We start from the raw sequence: 21,706 nt of genomic DNA on the forward strand, positions 1-21,706 counted from the left end.
TTCATACACGGAGTAATTTCTGTTCGTTTTAAGTTTTAATGTCGCTCCTTACTTTCAGTTAAAAAAAACTGGTTTTTTTATGTAATTTCTGAACGTTTTTGAATTAATGCATGTTTGATTTTGGCTCTCCACACATAAATTATTAAAATGAAATTTGTGTATTAATTCCTTTTTTGGCTAAATGGCTTTCTCTTAGTTTTGATCAGACGATTTTGAGAAATAATGGTGGGGAAGGAGGCCTAGTTGCCCTGCAATTTTTCGGTTACATAAAAAGGCAACTATAAATTTAATTTTTAACGAATGTTTTTATTAGTAAAAAATATCAATTTACGTAACAAACTTTTATATTCTTAAATTTTTATTATGTATATGAGGGGGTTTGTACCCTCGTTAATACCTCGCTCTATACACTAAATCGTTAGTTTTGTCCCAATTTTCTAAGAATGACCCCTGAATCAGAAAGGCCGTAGAATAAATAGTTGAATTCACTAAAAATACTATAGCATAAAGAGCAAGGTATTTATATCCTCCTAAATACCTCGCTCTTTATGCTAAAGTATTTTTAGAACTCCTCATATGCGTAATAATCTCTGTTCGTTTTAAGTTTTAATGCTACTCCTTACTTTCAATTGAAAAAACTTTTCCGTGTTTATTTTTTCATTGTTTTTTTTTTATAGTAATTTTAGAAAATCCTGCGCCCTTTTCATTGAATTTCTGTTTCCCCGTGACATATTTCTCCAAGGAAAGATCCTCCCACATAGCCCCCTCCCCTCAACCCCACCCTCAAAACCAAAAAAAAAATCCCCTGAAAACGTCTGTACACTTCCCAATAACCAGTATTATATGTAAACACTGGTCGAAGTTTGTAACTTGCAGCCCCTGCCCCAGGGACTGTGAGGGAGTAAGTCATTCCCAAAGACATAGTTATTATGGTTTTTGACTATGCGGAACAAAATGGCTGTCTCAAAATTTTGATCCGTTGACTTTGGAGAAAAAATGAGCGTGGGAGGGGGCCTAGATGCCCTCCAATTTTTTTGGACACTTAAAAAGGGCACTAGAACTTATCATTTCCGTTAGAATGAACCCTCTTGCGACATTCTAGGACCAACTGGTCGATACGATGATCCCTGGAAAAAAAAAACAAAAAAAAAAAAAATAATAAAAATAAACACGCACCCGTGATTTGTCTTCTGGCAAAAAATACGAAATTACACATTTTTGTAGATAGGAGCTTGAAATTTTTCCTATAAGGTTCTCTGATACGCCGAATGCGATGGTGTGATTTTCGTTAAGATTTTATGACTTTTAAGGGGTGTTTTCCCCTATTTTCCAAAATAAGGCAAATTTTCTCAGGCTCGTAACTTTTGATGACAAAGACTAAATTTGATGAAACTTATATATTTAAAATCAGCATAAAAATCCGATTCTTTTGATGTATATTTTAGCATCAAAATTCCGTTTTTTAGAGTTTCGTTTACTACTGAGCCGGGTCGCTCCTTACTACAGTTCGTTACCACGAACTGTTTGAAAAACAACAACACATACACATGAACAAAATGCAACAAAATAATCATATTAAATATTATTTACCGGTATTCAGCCCCCACCCCACATCAATAAACTGCAAAAAAAGACATCAAAAACCTCCTGCCCTTCAAAATCTATTACTGAAATAAAATGTTTTCAATTTATTTTTAAACCCATATAAAGTGACAGACTCCCTGATGCCAGCCGGCAAACTATTCCAAACAGAAGGCCCCAGATTACGAACCACATATGATGATCTAAATGTTTTTCTTTGTTCATGGCGTAAAAGTTGTGAATTTCTTGTATCATAATTATGGTGCTCCTGATTCATGGAAAAATAATCATGAAAATGCTCAGGGCATATATGTTTCATGCCCTGGAACACGAAAATTGATGCCTGGTAGTCACGAATCTAATCAACATTTAAAACATACCGGAAAAAGCTAGCAGTAGTTTTGGATTCAACCTGCTCTTTTATGTCCGCAATCAATCGAATGCTTTTATTTTGCAAAATCTGGATCCTTTTATAATTAGAGAAGAAATTGCTAGCCCAATGAACACAACCATAATCTATATAAGAATGAACAAGGGAAAAATAAATGATTTTTAAAATCTTGAACGGAAAAGTTTTTTTTACACGTCCTAAAATTCCTAGACCCCTAGCCATTTTAGCACCAATAACACTACAACGCTTTTTCCAACTAATACTATTATCTAAATAAAACCCCAAATACCTAATTTCTCAAACTTGTTTAATAGGTAAATGTAAAAAAAAAATGTTATTATTATCATTAAGTAACCTACCTGTTCTACTAAATATAATGTAATTTGTTTTTGATGCATTAACTGCTAGGGAACTACCTACTGTAAAACTGCGCAAACGTTCAAGTGCTAAATTAGCCTTATGTGCAACCTGCACCAAACAACTACCAATTACTGTTATCACAGTGTCGTCCGCGAAAGAGGTAAGCGCTTCAACTCCAACATGTGAAGCCAACGAATTAACATGAATGAGATAAAGTAGAGGTCCCAGCACGGAACCTTGAGGCACTCCACACTTAACACCGAACTCTCTGCTTGATATATCTGATAAAGCAACTTTGATAGTCCGGCCATTCAAATACGATGAAAACCACTTTACACAAGTACTACCTAACCCAAGCCCACTTAGTCTACTAAGAAGAGTATTAAAATCAACAGTGTCAAAAGCCTTACGGAAATCTACAAAAACAGTTAAAGGAACCATATTATTTTCAAGCGCATTATCAACAAAACTTAAAAGATGGTGTACTTCATGACTAGTGGAATGTTTACTTCTGAAACCAAACTGTCCATTATACAAAATTTTCTTCGAATCCAAAAAATGATACAATCATTTATAAATAACTTTTTCATAAATTTTACTAAATAAAGGTAAAATGGAAATTGGTCGCCAATTACAGGGGTCTGAGGGGTCCCCACCTTTATGTAAAGGTATGATTTTAGACCGTTTCAGTTCCGACGGGAAATACCTTTTAACCATTGAGAGATTAATTAAATGAACCAGTACCGGCAAAAGATACACCAACACATAATTAAAAGCCTTTAGGTTCAATCCATCTGCACCAGAAGAATTTGATTTAAGGCTACAAACAATTTTTTCAACTTTTTCTAAATTACATGGTACAAATTCAAACCTATTCTGCATGCTTGAAGGATTTGCGTTAATGTTGACAGCACAACCACCTCTAGACACTTCATTCTGTATAACACTACAATTTTCAAAAAATAATCACCCTTGTAATTTGCTATTTCCAATTTATCATGAATAGTTCTATTACTAGTTTTTAAATTGGTTATACACATATCTTTTTTTTTTACATCCTATCACTTCACGGACAATTCCCCAAGTATCTTTTATGTTACCTTCCTTAATCTTCAAATGGTTAAAATGATACGCATTCTTTGCATTTCTTTTTGAATTATTTACATAATTTCTCAACTCTTTAAACTCATTTAAAATCATTTCAGATGGATTATCAAGATATTGACAATACAACTTATTTATTTGTCTTATTAAACTCAAAATTTCATCATTAATCCACGGCTTTCTCGGTTTAGCTTTCTTGCAATTAATTCTATTCAATGGGCAATTTTTTTCAAACACAGGGTAAAGGATATCTGAAAAAATATTAAAACCTTTTGAAGCATCATCCTTTTCATTGTAAACCACCTCCCAATCCAACGAACTAACTTCATTTTTAAATTTAGCCGGATTAACTTCTTTCATGTCACGCCGAAGAATCTTATTTTTTCTTTTAATTTTACAATGTGATAACTTCTGCAACAAACAAAGAAGCGGTAAGTGGTCCGAACCAGAATGGATGAATACATCACACATGCTATCTTCCACTATAACTTCACTGACGAAAACATTATCAATCAAAGTTGCAGAATGGGCTGTTAATCGGGATGGGATAGAATTTAATGGGAAAAGACCAAATGAAAGCATAAGGAAATACAAATTTTCGGCTTGAAGATCTAATAAATCAAAATTAAAATCAACCATGATTACAATTTTATCAAAATTTCGATTTATTTCAGATATTAAAATTTCGAATTCCTCTAGGAAAAAATCCGGGCTAGCACCAAGGGGTCTATACACTGATGAAATAAGAAGTGGATTATTATTACTTGTCACTATTTCAATAGCAAAAGTTTCAATCTTACCTTCAATCCATAAAGATAAATCTTCCCTTACTTCAAATTTTATATCATCCTCCCTTCCCATCAATGACCGGTTCTTGGAAATAAGTGTGTAACCTGGAAAATTAAATAACGAAGCAGGAAACTGTTCACTAATAAATGATTCACAAATACCTATCACTTGCACCTCACTGTCAAGTTTGTTAATTATATCAACTACATCTTCATGTGAAGCAGTTAAATGACAATTCCAGTGGAGAAGCTGGAATCCGGACAGCATAACGGGTGCACTCACATCATCTACTGCAACATATTTACTAAGCCTTGCAGGCTGTTTATCCGAAAATTCCGACCGGCTACCAACATCACTCGACAAAATATTATCCAACGAAAAGCGATTATTTTCTAACTGTAGTAATCGTGAAAACATTCATAAATAAATTATCCTACTTCCTATTAAAGAACTATTACTACGAAAGAATGTAAATACTGAAGTACATATTTATAACTACTAAAAAAAAAAAAAAAACCATTCAGATTAGATGTCGTCACAACTCCACAGTCGGCGTGGCCGAGCGTCATTTCCAGATCGAGTGAAAGTACGGCCGTGATTGGACCATACGTTGTGGTTACCTAACCTATCACGAGCCAGTTGCAGAATTTCTCGTCGCTTCTTAGTTAAACTTTCTGACACAAATATACCAGATTTGGCCAGTTTGCTCTTAGCAGCAAATACCTTTCTAGCCACATCCTTAGACGACAACTGGGCGAGTACCGGGGCAATCATATCAGGCCGCGTAGGATTCGCTGGAAGGGTAAATCTATACACTTTAGTTAGTTCCGAAACATTAACCTGTACGCCCATCTTGTCCGAGATAATATTATTAATGCATGATTTACATCAGCACCCGGAGCTTGTTTGACACCACTGAAAATAAGTGAATCCAGCCTATCTTCCTGCTCAATATCGTCAAGTCTACTTTCGATCTTTTCCACTCGCTCTTCGAGTATCATGAAGCTGTTTTTTAGCGATTTTAGTTGCTTTTCGATAAAATCAAATTTTAGCGATTATTCGACCATCAAAGAATCATATACGTCAGATATAATTGATTCAGCCGAGTGCGGGAGTTGATTTTTTATGCGATCAGAAACTTTACGTGAGATTTCATCCCTGAGATTCGCTTTTACAGCTTCCAATTCTTGTTGGGTCTGAGTTAGTCTCATGCTGAGGTCAGAAGAGTGGTTGCCTATATCCGGGCTTAGACTTGACGGATGATTTTTCGAAAGATGTCCTGGTTGGTCAGTGCTGCTAGAAACAGTGCCCTTGCGCTTAGCACGATAATTTTCCAAGTATGACTGGTAGATTTCTGGGTCATTGTCCATTTCATAGAAAGCGAGCTTGGCCTCGTTAATAGTTTTTTGCAGTACCTCTGTTCTCTTTAATTTGACGTCGTGGAGGCTTTGGGTAGAGACTGTTTGAAAATCATGCGACCCGTAGCAGAAAACGGTGAATTTTGCTGGACCTGACGCTTGCTTGATTTCACCAATAATTTTAACTGGCCACAAGGGATAACCGTGAAACTTAGCAACCGCAACATCTCCGATTTTCCAAGACGACATAGTAAACTACTAATTAGTAACTATAATTAACATGAGACAAAGACTTGCACGCAAGGAGGCTTTTTTACGACCTCCCAGCTTCAAATAGTGCCAGATATTATCCAAATAGGTTTGCAGCAGGCTAATCCAAATCAATTTCCTGCATCCGATATGACACGAACAAATTATAACACTGGTTAAACGAGTTTATGTGTTTTCACTATGAATGGCGGATAGCAACTGAATGGAAGCAACTGAATTTGAAGTTTGTTTCTTGTCTTTGTTCATTTCCGAGAATATTTGGGGCAAAGGTTAAATAAGGTCATAAGTGGCGCTGGATGGTAGATTCCTTTTTTATGAAATTTTGTTCAAGATTACATTAATAATGCTTACTTGTACAAATAGTGGAGAAGTAGGAGGTGACGTTAGTTCCAGCTGGATATTTCCCTGAGAGAGGGAAGGACAAGTGCCACCTGGAATTACCAAATATAACAAAATTTATATGGGAATGTATCCAGTTTAGATACGATTTGCTTAAAGAGCTCACTATGACAGCCCTGGAATTTATGTACTTATATTGCACATTTTTAAATATTTCAAACCCCTCCCCCTCCAAATAAATATTCGGAGGAGTGCATTTTTTCAAGGATGCTTATCACTCTCGAAGCATTGATATTTGAACATAAAACTTGAATATTAAACAACAGGAATTGGAGGATGCAGCAATAGCTCCTTCACATTCAAAGTTTTGGATCAAACAATGCGTAGTAAATATACTGTAAATGAATAAAGAAGAAATTTGGGTTAATAGAAACCCAAATTCTGTGGTTTTAAGTTTGACTTGAAATAAATGCTAAAAGACAATATTATTCTTGCCTGTTCTAAATGCAAAAAAGACATTAAATTTAATATTGCCTATCAAAAAGGCATTATCTCTTTGAAATGTGCATAGTTTCAGAAACAAGAGCCGATTTACCTCAAAAAGTGGGGAGTCTTGGTGGAGATGGAGTTAATTTAAAGTTGTATGGGAGCTCAAAAGCCAAATTTTTATCCGAAATTACGTAATTTATCAGGAAAGGAGGAACACATATGTGGCCATCGATTGTTCGTAGTGCTAGATTATCAAGAGGGTTCATTCTAATGAACACTTGTGTATCTAGTGCCACGAAAATCAGGATCTTAATTTGTGCAGTATTTAGCGGTTTGAAAGGTCTTTCCTTATTAATTTCAGCCTTGGAAGACTGAAAATGACACCAGAAATTGGAAATATCCCATCACTAAAGCACTCACATATGTGACCATCGATGGATAGTAGAGCTAGATTATCAAGAGGGTTTATTCTTATATATATATATATATATATATATATATATATATATATATATATATATATATATATATATATATATATATATATATATATATATATATATATATACTATCTTTATAAATGAGCAAAAATTGTATGTTTGTTTATGTATATATGTTTTTTTTCTCGAACATGGCTCCAGATTTTTTCGGGAAAATTGGTAGATTGGGATTTTCTGGCCTAATAAGACACTCTTGATAGGTCAGAAGTTTGAGAAAATTTGTTAAGAGGCTTAATTTTGGAAGAAAATATTTATGTGGGTGACATCGTTTTCCTATATATTTCCTGGCACTTGGAGACTTAACTTAAATGATTACCCGCAAGGGATTACTTGCTAAGATAGTTTGATTGAGAATCTTGTAGATGTAGATAAATTCTTGGTGGTGACTGTGCAGTTGCTTTAGAATGAAGACTCTAAAATAAAATAGTTGTGGCTTCTTTGTGAGAGCAGTCCTTTAGCTCTATCATCGTTAAATTTTATCTCGAGAGAGTATTTGCTTATATTCGTATATCCCCTCTCTCCTTCTTCTTGGATACTTGATATTGCAAAATTTACTTTATAGAGATAAAAATATTATGAAAGGCAAGGCAATGCTTCATATGAAAGTTTTTCGGCAACGTTAATTATTTCTTTATCTGAATTTCTCCCTCTGGTGTATACCTATACGATTTGGCCAACTTGGCATATTTCTCTTTGACTAAACCAGTAATTGTGTTGTATGTGTCTAAACTAACGTAAAGACACTAAAAACTTCAATATAAAATTTACCTTCTTTCCTTTATACGAGGTTATCTGGGTGAAATTCCTTATCCCTTCGACCTAGCTTAAACAGTATCCCCGATAAACTTGGCTGAAAACGGACTTTTTTGTAAGATCCCCTCCCCCTCTTCTCTTTTTTTTTATCTTTGTAACGGTAGGCCAGAAATATGGATCCAAAATGGAACTGCGGGCCTTTGACTCTTTTGAAAGAATGCTCTGACAGCCCCTTGTCTCCCTTACCAGTAACTTAGCCAAAGTGCTGACATGTGTTTTTAATTAGTCGACTAGGGATCAATTAATTGATCCTTATTTGATTAGCTTTACGTTTTAGGGAGTCGCCACATATAAGGAAAAGTTCATTACTGTTGGCGGGACTTCTGGTCACAGCTATTCTGCTGATATTCATGCCTTTGATTTTGAGCTGAGAAGTTGGAAAAAACTGAATAGGACGTCCGAAAATGATTTCTTGATAGAAAGGTGAGTTGAAAATAATGTTTGTGATAAATTAACATTATCTTTTTGACATTTACTTTTTTTGAATAAGCTTTAAATAGTTTATTTAGTGCCTTTTTATAATTATTCTTTCCTAGTGATGTTGCCTTTCGTTTCCTTTATTTATTATTTTTTTCCTTTTCCTTGTATGCTCCATTCGGCACCATTGTGTGATTATCGGGTAAATAAAGTTTCATTCATTCATTCATTCAATGTTTGTGATAACGCACCCCTGAATGTGTACATGCACTCTTCTTGAGTGTAAGCTTGAGTGTGCGCATAAGTTTATATTCTCATGTTTTTTTTTTTGTTTGAGTTAATTGTATTTGGGACGAAATAGTCGTGAAACATTTTGAATGCTATTGAAAATGCTTCTGAAAACTAATAATATCAGAGGATATTGCCATAGATGGATTCCATCGATTGGATTCCACTCCAAAGAAGTCCATAGATAAATTCATTAAGTCAAACCTAGTGCAAAACCTCCAATTTTGAGAAGGAAAGAGGATGAATCTGACGGCTAAGCTGTTAATTAAATATACAAACATTATTTAAATTAGCATTTATTATATAATAATTGAATAATAAATAGTTAGAAATTTATGTTAGGAATAAAATGAACAAGAATGAATAAGAAAAAAGAATAAGAATAAAATGTTAAGCGGCTAAAATCTACGTCAGAAGACAAATCGCTGAGTAGACTTGGACGTTATTTCTATTGATACCGGATCTTTCTTCTTTAGTTCTATTTTTTCTTTTTAGTAAGTAAAAATTTAACAAAAAAAGAACAAAAAACTGTATAACTGAAAACATAAAACATCAACACTATTAGAGAAGTTAAAAAATTTCAATAATAGAAGAAAGTCTCAAAAACTGCTTCCTCTATTGATGTTCCAACAAGTGAATAAGTGCTACTTCTGTTTTTTAGGTAATTAGATTTGTGTTTATTCTCTGTGTTTTTGTGTACCTTGTGAATTGTGTATTTTAGGTAATTACTAAAGAAGTAAATTTGAAACCATCTATGTCTCAGTTTGTCTCCTTTGCCGATAATACATTTAAATTTATTCAAGTAAAAGCTAGACAAGATTCAGCCAATGGGAATATAACCCTAGCTCCACCTCTCCCTGGTACGGCTGTTCCAGTGATCGTTTTCTCCATTATCATAAAAAATAGGCAAAATTATGGCGAACGAAGCATATACTTGTGGTTGTAATCACAATTAAATGAATACATTTCTTCCTCTTTCCTTTGTATAGAAGGTTTGTTAAAGTGTTTTACCCTCCAGACGAATTTCGTAATTCTGCATGTTATTTTGTAGATATAGACATGAGATAGTGTGCCATGATGACCAGATTCTACTATTTGGAGGAGGTACTGCTACTACTGTTAAGTCTCTTCAACTATTGGATGTTTTTAATATAGAAACAAAAACATGGGGAATAATTAGGACAAGACGTGACCCTGAGCATGGATATCCAAATGATAGAAGGTGCCACTCTGTCGAGAAATTCGATCACTGTAAGTCAGCTGACTAAAATCAATATTTGTTTTTTTAATGTCAGTCTTTATGGTTTGTCTAAATTCTTTATGGTTTTATATTTATATATTAACTCTTTGGTTTATGTCCGTCCTTTCCCTACATTGGAAATTAAAATTACCGAATCAAATTTCGGTCATCCGATTGTCGGTTTATTAAATCGGTAAGCAAAAGGCAAATCTTCTAAAAAAGTAACTGATTTTTATAAACTGAAAGTAAGGGTGAATATTGAAGCTTAAAATGAACAGAAATTATTTATTATATGAGGGGGGATGTGCCTTCCTCAACCCTTACTCTTTGCGCTAAAATCTTGAAGTTCACTGGCCTTTTTGTTTGAGTTGTCTTTCTTAAAGAACTCTGACAGAAAGTCAAACATAATCATAAAGAACGAGAGTTGAATAAGAGTCAGTCTTGATTGAGAGTTCTTTGTGTAAACACCTTGTTTTCGGATATTAACCTTTTAATAAAGTAAGGTTTAAACCTGTGCGATTTCCCTACAGATATTTATAATAGGATTATTTTATTTACTTGCTATTAATATTTTTGCTGCTTCAATATAAATTTTCTTGGGATTTAGCTACCTAATAAGTACAGAGACTTGGACAGAAAGATTTAATTACTTTAGAGGATTGAATTCTTTGTGCACAGTAGTGGTATCTATGGAATTAGAGTTTAGTGGCATCTACTCGAAAAGAATAACTAGCAAAACAGGTGGCGGGCAATGTATTCAATGCAATTAATGTTACGTTTTAGCTGTGGGAAAACTAAGTAGTGAGTCTTCAATAACTTGAAGAAGACTTTTCTGTGCGAAATTTGTGCGCAAAAAGATTCTCCCAAAACGTGCATTCTGTCTAAATTGGAGTATAAAAATAACAGTTCCAAACAGCTAAATAACAACGAGAAGAACCATGATCAATTTAAAACGAATACTGTTTTCTCGTTACAATTGATGCAGACATAGTCCTAGTTCTACAGAAGCCCTCAGGACGATTCTTTCTTTTTATCTGTGAAAAGTGCTTACACCAGAGTGATAAGACGGGTTCAAAATGTCCCAGTGCTTATGTGTCTTTTCAATGCAGTAGCTTTGTTACCAGTCAAGCCACTCAAACTGAACTAGAGTATCCTTAGTCTGTTCATACTGATGAAGAGGCTCATACACTGGATCATAACCCTGTGATTCACCTTTATGATTCACCGTTAATGAGCATAGAACGTCGAGAATTACAAGCAATCCATTAGAATGAGCTAATTTATGATTTTGCAGAAACTAGAGTAAGAAAGGTCAGACAACTTTTCTTAAATTTTCAAAATTCAGACAACACAAGAAAAGCTAAGCAAAAATGTTGTTAAATAAATCAAATTTTCTAAAAATTTGGCCAAAAAATCTTGGGAGACAGGAGGGGGTAATGGTAATCAAGATGTTACCCCGAGCACAAGAGAGGTCAGAACTGTGCTGTATACAGCTAGGGGTTATGAGGATCTTTTCATCCTTAAAGGAACAGTTATTGGATCTTTTAACTATATTGAATCAAATGGCCACAGTGAAATGTTTATCGGATTCCTGTGAAGAGATAGAGGGCTCGTTAGGGGACTAGTTGTCCTCTAGTCTTTTTGCTTGCCTAAAAAGAGCGCTAGAACTTTAGATTTCTGTTTGAATGAGATCTCACCCAATCGTTTAGAAAAAAAAAAATACATGATCCATGATCTTTCTTGTGCCGTAATTCAAAATTCCATAGTTTTGCTGATAGGAGCTTGAAACCTCTAGAAAAGGGCTCTCTTATATGCTGAATCTAATGGGGTGACTTTCAAATAATCACTTGACTGTGTTTTCCCTTTTGAATACCAGGCAAACTTTCTGAGGTTTGTGGCTTTTGAAGGGCAATATTAAACCTAATCAGTTTTATATTAATAAAGAAACTTCAATATATACATATATTTAGAATCAGCATACATAGTCAGTTCTTTTGATGTATCAGAGTTTTGGTTACTATTGGACCGAGTCACTCCTTACTTTCAGTTTCTTACCGTGAACTGTTTGATTTAGACAGTTCGTGTTCAATACAATTTTAATAAAACAAATTTTTGAGTTAGTAGAAATTTATGCTCAATATCTGGGTTGAAGCATCTGTAGTCTTGGTTTATTTAAACATTCTCGCTGGGACCAAAAGCTGCTACAAATGGAATTGTTCTAGATCCATGGACTAATACCCTAGCGAACTAGTCCATTTAATTTTAATGGTTATTCAGTAGGGAAAAAGCAGAATTTCCGTTTCAAGTTTTAGAGTAAATTCGGAGTTTAGAGTAACTGTCAGGGAATAAGGGAGGAAGAGTCAAATCAGTTTATTCAAGAGGCAGTGGCGAAGCATGTCTTGAGCATATGAGGCAGTTCCAAATACCGTAAAAATAAAACGAAGATAAAAAAAATATCCCCAAATTTTCAGCAGGAGGAGCAGGTGTTGTCTCAAAATGGGGACCAAATAGGCTAAAATATTCTTGAAGGATGTCTTCGCCGGATCCTATTATGTAAAAGGAAGTTTTCTTGTCCGGTTTCCGGTATTTTAAGTTTTGCCTGAATTTCAGATGCATTCGTCATAGCTGGCTATAATGGAATGAGCATATTTCCTGATATTTGGCGACTTAACCTAAATGATTACTCCTGGAGACTTTTGAAAGACCGCATCCCAAGACCAGTGTATTTTCATGCGTCCACAATGACTGAGGTATGTACGAATGATCATTTTAATGTTCAATTAGTATTTTCAATCCAGCTGTTTAATCGCTGGTAACATTGTTTCTCGATGTCTTTTTTTTTGGTTTCACCTTCGTAACATTAATAAAAATTGCATTTTGACATTCTGTAATTGCATTGTTATTTCAGAGAAAAAAAGGAGTTCAAGATAGAATCGAACAGGATAATTTATATTGAGAACGAGAGTATGCTAATAAAGAATATAGTGGCTTGTATTAAAGTTACTGGAATTTACTGAAAAAGTGGAAAGTAGTTTTCTTTTAAAACATGTTGAGAAAAAGTCTTAATTGGGAAGGAAATTAACTTCACAAGACATTTATAGATTATGCATTCAGTCAGTACAAAACCGCCGGACATTTAAAGTGTATTAGTTAAACTAAAATTTATTCAAAATTGGAAAAGATGAATTTTTAGGAGGAAGGGGGTGAATAATTTCAGTGTTAGTTTTTTTGGGAAAATGAAAGAAATTTCAATTTGGTATTCTTACGTTAAATCTACCTTAAGGATTTTTCGCCCAGACTAAATAAGATTTGTTCCATTTTTGAGTTGTCATTGTTTTAATAATTGGTTCCTAGTGCTCAGTTGTCTAGTAGTGAATCTTGGAGAATAAATGCAGTTTTTCATCGAAGATTTATTTTTCAAGCATTCCAATTTTTTATAAAGTCGTTCCTTTGGCAAGTGAAAATCATGGCTAAATAAATTCCTTTCTAGTCTAACAACTTGAGAAAAATCAACAGTGGACAGGTTTTCCAACAAAAAAATTTTCAAAAATTTTCTTTCTGAAAAAATAATTTGTCTTTTTTTATTTTTGTCCTTAATAAAATAACTAAAGTGTTTGATTGTAGTGTATGAGCTCAAAGGTCTTAGGCTCTGCTTTAGCTTGCCATATATTTAATAATCCCTTCCACACAATTCTTTTTGAAAAATCTTCTCTCATTAGTAACGATTTGAAGATAAAATAGGTGGTTTGCGTTTCAATCGAAATTGTTTATGCTAAATTGTTCATGATCAAATTTAATTAAAATTTATCTAACAAAATATTTTAATAAACCAATTTATGATAATATTGAACCAGTTACAAACCGGCCTTTGAGGCAAGTTCCTAAAAAGAGCATGTTTACCTTTGAAAACTTTTATTTAATTATTTTGTTCTATTTTGTTGAATGAATTTATCTTCTCACATCATTTTATTTATCATTCCTGGTTGAACTTCGTTGAAGTAAAGATGCTAAGACTGTTTTAAGAAGTTTTTAAAAATATTTTTATTTTTAATTTTCACATTTTAATGTAAGTTTTCATATATATTTAGATTTTTTTTCTGATGTTGTGCTGAAGACGGCCCTTGGGACATAGGGCCGAAATATTCACTGAATTGAATTCCACTCTCTTGAAAAATTCCGCTATTGTTTTTAAGTTCTATTTGTTTGAGAGAATAAAGGTTTACCTGACGACCTTCGAAGCTGTATTTGACTTTGTGAATCAGCTGTGTGTTAATGTTTGAATTTTACCAATGAAAAGTATTGTCGAATTTCAATAGTAAGTTTTCATTATTCATTTTTGCGGTTTGACTTCACTGGCACAGATTTGATACTGTCCTGAAAACTTCACGGGTTTGAAATAACCAAAAGAGAAATCTTAGGAGAATTGGTTTTCTAGGTATGAATCGTCCTAAGATGGATTCTGGGGGAGGTTTTTTTTAGTATTCTTGGTGCTTTGGAATTAAGTTATGGCTGAAATTAAGCAAAGTAGAGTTTGCACTGGGTGTAATTGAACGATCTGCCAAAGTTATTTCAGTTCGTAGAAGCATACTTAAAATAAAAATTCTGAAATCCTGAAATCCCAAAATTCTGAAATCATAAATTCAATTCCACCTCTCAAAATTTTCATTGAAGTTTCAGTTCAGAGTTTGAAAAAGTGTTTTTTTAATGGAAAATCTATTTGATTTATAATAATTATAGAATATGTTTATTAGATATTTAAATTCAGCTTTTTTAGTGTATTGGTGTTAAATGCCAAATCGTTGGTCTTGGCGAAATTATTCCTGAATTTCAGGCACGATCAGTTGTCCAGTATTCCTTTTGATTGATAAAAAAAGCAGCTAATATTTACTTTTTTGTTTTTCTCACTGCTAAAGGGTGCCGAAATTTTTGAACAAAGGACCAACCTCAAATATTTTTCCAAGGTTAGGGGAGATATAGTTTGAAATAAATTTTTATTTGTCAGGAAATATCATAATTTTAGGATATTAAATTGATTTTGAGTTTTTGTATGTTTTTGTCTGCTAGGAAGGGGGAAGTAAAACTCGCTTCTATCTTTCCCTGCTTTTGCCTTGATATTTACCTAATATTTATGTTAAAAATGTTGTAAAATGGGGTTTTAATTGTTTTTCCATATTTGATACACACAATAATATGCGTGCGTTATTCTTCATATATACTTACCAACTTGTGGAAAATGTAATCAATTCGAGTGTGATTAAAATGCAGATAGTATAAGACGCGGAAATAATAAGTTAATAACAGGAATTGCTTTGCTTTAGAATGTTTAGACATATTTTATATTAATGGGAAAAGTTAGTGTATAAATTACAGACTGTGAGGGGTATAATGTTCTCATTATTCTGTATGAAAAAGGGAATCTTAACCTGTGCATACGACAACAAGGTTGTTAGTCTGAAATTCAGTATATGCCTTCAGAGGGAATAAGTTCGATCAGCGTTTAGATCCAAATGATTGTATTGATATACTCTTTTGAAGATGAAATTGGGAATACAAAAACAAATGATTTCCATATTATTCCATTGCTTTACGCTGTGATTACCAGTAATATTTAATCCTACTAATGTTAAGAACAAAATTAGTGTTGAGAAGACTAAGTCGCTGCGACTAAGAATAAGTAAAGATGAAAAGGTGACGCTGGGTAACGAAAAGATAGATCAAGTGGACAGCTTCACTTACCTTGGTAGTATTATTAGTAAAGACAGTGGGTGCAGTGAAGATGTTAAAGATAGAATAGCCAAGGCCCTGGGTGCTTTTTTCAAAATTGGAAAACAATTGGAAGAATAGAAAGATAAGTCTGCGAACCAATATTAGAATATTGGAAGCTACACGTGATGACAGTGGTCAAATATGGCTCTGAAGCATGGGTGCTCATAAAAACGAAGAAAGATTTGCTATATTTATTCCAGAGAAATTGCCTACTGATTGTTTCGGGTACCCAACTTATTGAGCGTATCTCAAATAGTTGGCTGTACGAAAAGTTTGTTTAATCCCGCTTTCTAGGGCTATAATGAGAGAAAGGTTCAGATGGCTAGGGCACGTTCTGGGGATGAAGGATGAATTAAGGGAAACGGGAACTTCCTGGAAGGGTGTAAGGAGGAAGACTTTGAATAGATTGGGACAGATGAGGAGCATGCATATCTGTGTTGGCAACAACATAATGAAACATTTATGTAATGTGAAGTTAAGCTACTAATTACTAATTCATTCTAGAAATGAATCTGAATATTTTGTGTTTCCTATTCGGGCTCTTATTCTAACATTTCAATGTTGTTGTACGATATGGAGTTGTTTAGTCTATTGGTTAACGTGTAACCAGCTCACCACTTTTCCTCTAAGGTTTTCGGAGAACTTTTTTTTTATTTAAACCCTGCATTTTAAGGCCATGGTTCCTTACAATTTTTCCCTAATTCTGTGATGAAGGATTTTTTTTTCAGGAAAATTGTTCACTTTATAGTGCTTCTCCCCTTCTACTCCTCCCTTTTTTCTAGTTGAATTACAAGCAATCCTCTATCATTTTGTGAAGACTATTAACTGTGGTTGCTTTTTCATTGTAGGAAGGCAGACTGTTCATATTTGGAGGCGTAGTGGACATCGGAAGAATTGATGCGAATGTAAGGACCAATGAACTATTTTCAATTTGGATAACTATTCCTAAACTGAAGAGACTTGCTTTTGAGGCGGTAATTTTCAGCAGTCGTAGAAGGATTCACGAATTCTCATCTTCTGCTCTTTTAGAGCTTGGAATCCCTAGTCGATACGTTCATGAACTCCAGATTAGTGCTCTTGGCGCATAGAAGCTCAAGGCTAGTTGAGTCTGGAAATAGAATATTTTCGCACAAGTTGTCTGTGTAACAACGACGACGTAGTTGTGTTTGAACATTTTTTTTCTGCTTTTTCCACTAGGATTTTTTAGATTTTTTCTTCTTGTTGCAATTTAATTCTCTCATCTTAATTTTGTTTTCCAAAATTTTGCGTAAATCGTTATTGCGTATGCTAAGCACGTAAACAGAAGGAGTGGCAGGATCTCAGACCCAGTCTCCTGATAATTACGTATATATATATATATATATATATATATATATATATATATATATATATATATTCACCTCTTTTTTTCGAGAGTTTTGTCAAATTGTCCCCCCGTCTGAAATTCGAGGCCCCTTTAGATTATTTCCTTCATATATGCTTGGCTATCATTCTTTATTTAATGTGTATTTTTGAAAATATATGACATAGAATGAGCCAATTTTTTTAATAAAGAATATGTTTCAAAAGGGGTCTAACATATTGGGGGGGGGGGGGGTCTTAAGACTGTGAAGATTATATGATAGATTTCAAGACAACTTGGGGAGCCGGAGGCTGTAATCCTGAATGCGTGCCTGTAGTGACTTCATTTTTTGTGAAGACTTGTACGTGAAAAAAAATAACAAAAAGATGTCCATCTATTTTTCTTTTGCAAGCATAGTATAGGAAAGATTTTATCAAGATATTTCTGATTCATTTTGAAATTGAATGCAAGTTCTGTGAAATAGACTGGAATAATTTAGACAACGGAAATAGGCAAGTTTTGCAACTATTGGTGATTTTGTGTTCTAAATCTACTTCGTTAAGAGTTAAAAAAGATATATGTCTGAAATTTTGTAAGTTCTAGTCGAATAGCTCAAATTTTTTGTTCTTAGAGCAGTAGATTTAAAACATCCTAATGGTCACAGTTTACAAATATAGAAGAATGGCACCCCTTAAGGCTTTTAGAAATGTCACACTTCTCTAACAAGATAGGAAAAATACAAAATCATCTTACCTAATATAAAATAAAATGCAAAAAAAATGATTGCAGTAATTAATTTTATTCAGAACCAAATTTAATTCTTGGCTTTCAGTATATTTGGAAGATATGACCCACACAGTCCACGGTTTTGAAATGTATATCGTAAATATAAGTGGCGAGACATACTGCTTTCAGAGGATAAAATCAAAGAAAGGAACTCAAGAAACACAGAAAGCAAGAAAATTAAAGATAACAGCTCAAGAAACAAAGAAAAAAGCCTAGAAAGCGAAAAAAATAAAAGAAGGAAACTCAAGAACCAAAGAAAGCAAAAAAAAAATTACCATACCTAATAGAAAAGAATGTAGAATAAAATGGTCTCTCTGGAAAAGACTTTTTATTCTGTATATCGATCTGCTTATAAGTACCAACGTTACTAACGTATTACAACATTACTGTACGTACAAACGTATCAAATGTTGTGATTTCTCGTCGACACTTCTGTCGGCCAATCTCTCTCATATCCCAAAATAATTTCTTCCTTTAGCCCCCTTGCTATCATAATTGACAAAAAGAAATAGAATATGGCTATTCTGTTCAGTAAGTTCTCCAGATACTTTCCCCTTATCTCAAGTGACAAATAAATTCAACAAGATGATAAAATCCATATCAAATCCCCCATGCTTTTATTTCTTCTCAGAAAAAGTTCCCGATGTTCAGTTTATTGGCGTTTCAAATAATCCTAACGGTATTTGTCTCTCGTATCACTTTTACTTCTTACTTCAAAGGCGGGTACAAACCCAACATTGCCATCTGTTCCTTCCCTGTTATTCCGTATAGAGGAAATTTCTCAAGTAAAAAGAAACTTTGCTACGTGATACAACCTTGAATCCTTCCCAGTTACCTTAACTAATCTCCCATAAGAAATCAAGCTATTTGTTCAAGTGCTGAATGAAAACTGGTATTTTAAGATGTGTAGTGTTTTTTTTTTCTTGTGCGAAAGAGTTCTCAATGAAGTTGACTTTTTGTTAACAAAATTTTGGTGTTTTCATTTCTTCTTAATTTTGTCCCAAACTTTTTTTAAAAATCCCCTCTAAAATTTTTGCCGTTCCTGAAAAAAAATCAATTGGAAGAGGAAAGGTGTCTCTTGGCTGTAACTAGGGACCACCATAATCCATTGATATGTCAAATATTTGTTCCTCTAAAATTGTATGCAGTTTATATGGACGATGTGTCTGTGAGGTTTTGCTTTCTTTTTTTAATTCAACAATAAAACTATTAGTTAAAATATCAATTGGACCCTTCTGAACAAGATTTTCAGTATTAGATTTCCAGGCTATCAAAAAAGGGGCAATTTTTTCTATCTCAGTGAAAATTGTGTCGATATTTATAAATAAATATTCTAACTTCATATTACTGGCATCCTTGCTTATTAAGTTAAATTAAGGAAACTACTCATAATGTATTTTTAATGGGAAGATTCCTTCAGAACTATGATTGACTTTAACAGAACTATTATACAGTTTTTCTAGGAACACGCCCAACAACCAGAGCATAACCAATAGGCATTATTTGATATGATAATATGTTACGGCTGTGTTTCCAAAATTTCACGAAAGCCTTGCAGAGTTGAAGATGTTGTTGTAACATATTGCATTTCCTATCAGTGACATCAGTACTCGCCGTATCGCCATATAGACAAGCATTCATGATCAATATTATTATGCCAAAAAATCAAGCAATAGAATTACAAAACCCGCCCCTGCATAGCTACTTTGCCTCTCCGAAAACCCATCTAGCTGTGCCTCACACTGAAAAAAATAACCTAAACCGGGATATATCGGAGAAGATGAGGATTCAGTAACTACCAGTACTATTTCTAATAGCTCACTGCAGCATCAAGCCACCTGGGGCCAACAAAGCTATACAGAGCCCTCCTCCATCCCAGTCCATTCAAAGCATTCCTTTTTACAGCCTACCGAGGAGTTCAAATTTCTATTGAACACTTCATCACGAACTCCTCCTACCCCATTCAGGGATGAACTACTTTTTGTTTGGCAATACAGGGTTGACAGAAAAAGAGGATGTTTTGTAAACTGTCATCCTTCATCCATAGAATGTGTTCAACCATCTCAACCTTTATTGTAGCCCCAGAAAGCGGGATAGAACCGCATTTTTTTGTACAGCTTACTGTTAAAAATACGATCGGTCAGATAGGTACCCAAAAGAATCCATAAGCAATTTCTCCCAAAAACATCGAACAAATCACCCTTTGTCTTTCAGAAAAAATATGTTTCATAAACATACTTGACAACTGTCATCACAATTGCTTCTAATATTCTAATCCTGGTTCTTAGATTTATCTTGCTATTCTTCCGAACTTTAACTTTGAAAAAAATGTCTTGGACCTTTTATACACTGCTTTTAAGGTCTGCACTGCATCCAAAAACGTTACCAATAATACTACCTAACACAAGGAAGCTATTCATTGGGTCAATCTTTTCGTTACCCAATATCATCTATTCACCTTCTCGTATTTCCAGTTTAGGAGACTTAGTCTTCTTAACATTAATTTTCTAACCTGTTCTGCGCCATGAACTCTGACAAATTCTAATAAGTCAGTAATAAGCCTAAACGAGTTTCACTTCTCCATTTGATTCCATGCTCTCGCATAGCCTTTGCCTTGCTCCTTTTTGAAAAAAATCATCAAAATAACCCATATTAGTAGGGATAGAACTTAACTACTTACGAAACATGAAATTAGCTGCTTACTTCATTTGCTACCATAACCATAGCCATGTTATTCTTGTATATAACACGAATTATTTTAATGCATTTATCTTGTATACTATAGATGGATAGGACTTTCGTTAAAGCTATTCTATTGCCTGAATTGAACGCTTGCTCATAATCTAAAAAACTGAGGACTAAAGGGATTTGATTGTTCAGGCACTTCTCAATTATGAATCTAAGAGTAAAAATTTGGTCGACGTATCGTCTTTTCTTCCTAAAACCATAATATTCTTCCATTAAAACTTTATCTACGCCATCTCTAAATCTAAAAAGTATCATCGTACTAAGTAATTTGCTTCTTACAAAAACTAAGCTAATGCCTATATATTACCACACTCACTTATTACCTTTCTTATAGAGGGGTTTAATTAAAGTCCTCCTAAAATGGCTAGGTATTTCCCCTTTTTCAAAAGTCATATTCGTAATCTTCAGTAATCTGTCTTTCACTGCACGACCACCATATTTGAGAACTCATTTAACGCACTACCAGCACCGAGGGCCTTAATATTTTTTAGTACTGTATCTAATTTTTCCCTACAAAATAAATCTTCGTTCACTTCTGAAGTATCACAAAGTTTTCATTCTTTCCTATATTATTAACTGTAACTTCATAACGGTTTAGCACATTCTCAAAATATTCTGCTAATCTCTCCTTAAAGCTCTCCTAATCACAAATTATGGCCCGTTCCTATCTTTAATTAGGAAGGGGTTCAGATTTATTGTTCCCTCTCAATTTTTTAATATATCTTTTTAGTCAATGCATTTATTAGCCAATATAACATTGTTACGCATCTTTCAGATCTTCAACAGTTTTATCCATAACCTCGGTTTCACACCTCCTCAATTCATATTTAATGCTTGTTCTACTTTTACTCTTATTTTACTAGGATCTATTATTCAAATATTTCTTGTAAGAGCCCCTTCTCTACTCCACTTAACTTAAAGCATTTTCTCTAATATTCCTAGCCGTGTTTCTAACTTTCTCTCCTAAGGCATCACCTCCTAGTTCACAAACTATTTTCTTAAAATTATTCTATCCATCTCCTACATTGTAATTCAAAGAGAAATTTTAGTATAAATCCTACAATAGCAGACGAAACAGCCGAGGAAGCTGCTCAAAGAGTTAATGCCAAAAGGCTTGCGGCTAAT

At 33.9% G+C, this 21,706-nt stretch overlaps 1 protein-coding gene across 2 annotated transcripts in view; it reads left to right on the plus strand.

The window, feature by feature from the left end:
- Positions 1 to 19,175, plus strand: part of LOC136042128 (kelch domain-containing protein 10-like) — a 72,154-nt gene extending 52,979 nt beyond the window's left edge. For both annotated transcript variants that reach the window (XM_065727037.1, XM_065727038.1), the window contains exons 5-8: positions 8,272 to 8,417; positions 9,751 to 9,950; positions 12,550 to 12,689; positions 16,554 to 19,175. In XM_065727037.1, coding sequence (XP_065583109.1) covers positions 8,272 to 8,417; positions 9,751 to 9,950; positions 12,550 to 12,689; positions 16,554 to 16,793 — 726 coding nt within the window. In that variant the 3' untranslated portion in view covers positions 16,794 to 19,175. The remainder of the gene's footprint in view (positions 1 to 8,271; positions 8,418 to 9,750; positions 9,951 to 12,549; positions 12,690 to 16,553) is intronic.
- The last annotated feature ends 2,531 nt before the right edge of the window (positions 19,176 to 21,706 follow it).

This window comes from Artemia franciscana, unplaced genomic scaffold, assembly GCF_032884065.1.
Source record: "Artemia franciscana unplaced genomic scaffold, ASM3288406v1 PGA_scaffold_67, whole genome shotgun sequence".
NCBI classification, from domain to species: domain Eukaryota; kingdom Metazoa; phylum Arthropoda; class Branchiopoda; order Anostraca; family Artemiidae; genus Artemia; species Artemia franciscana.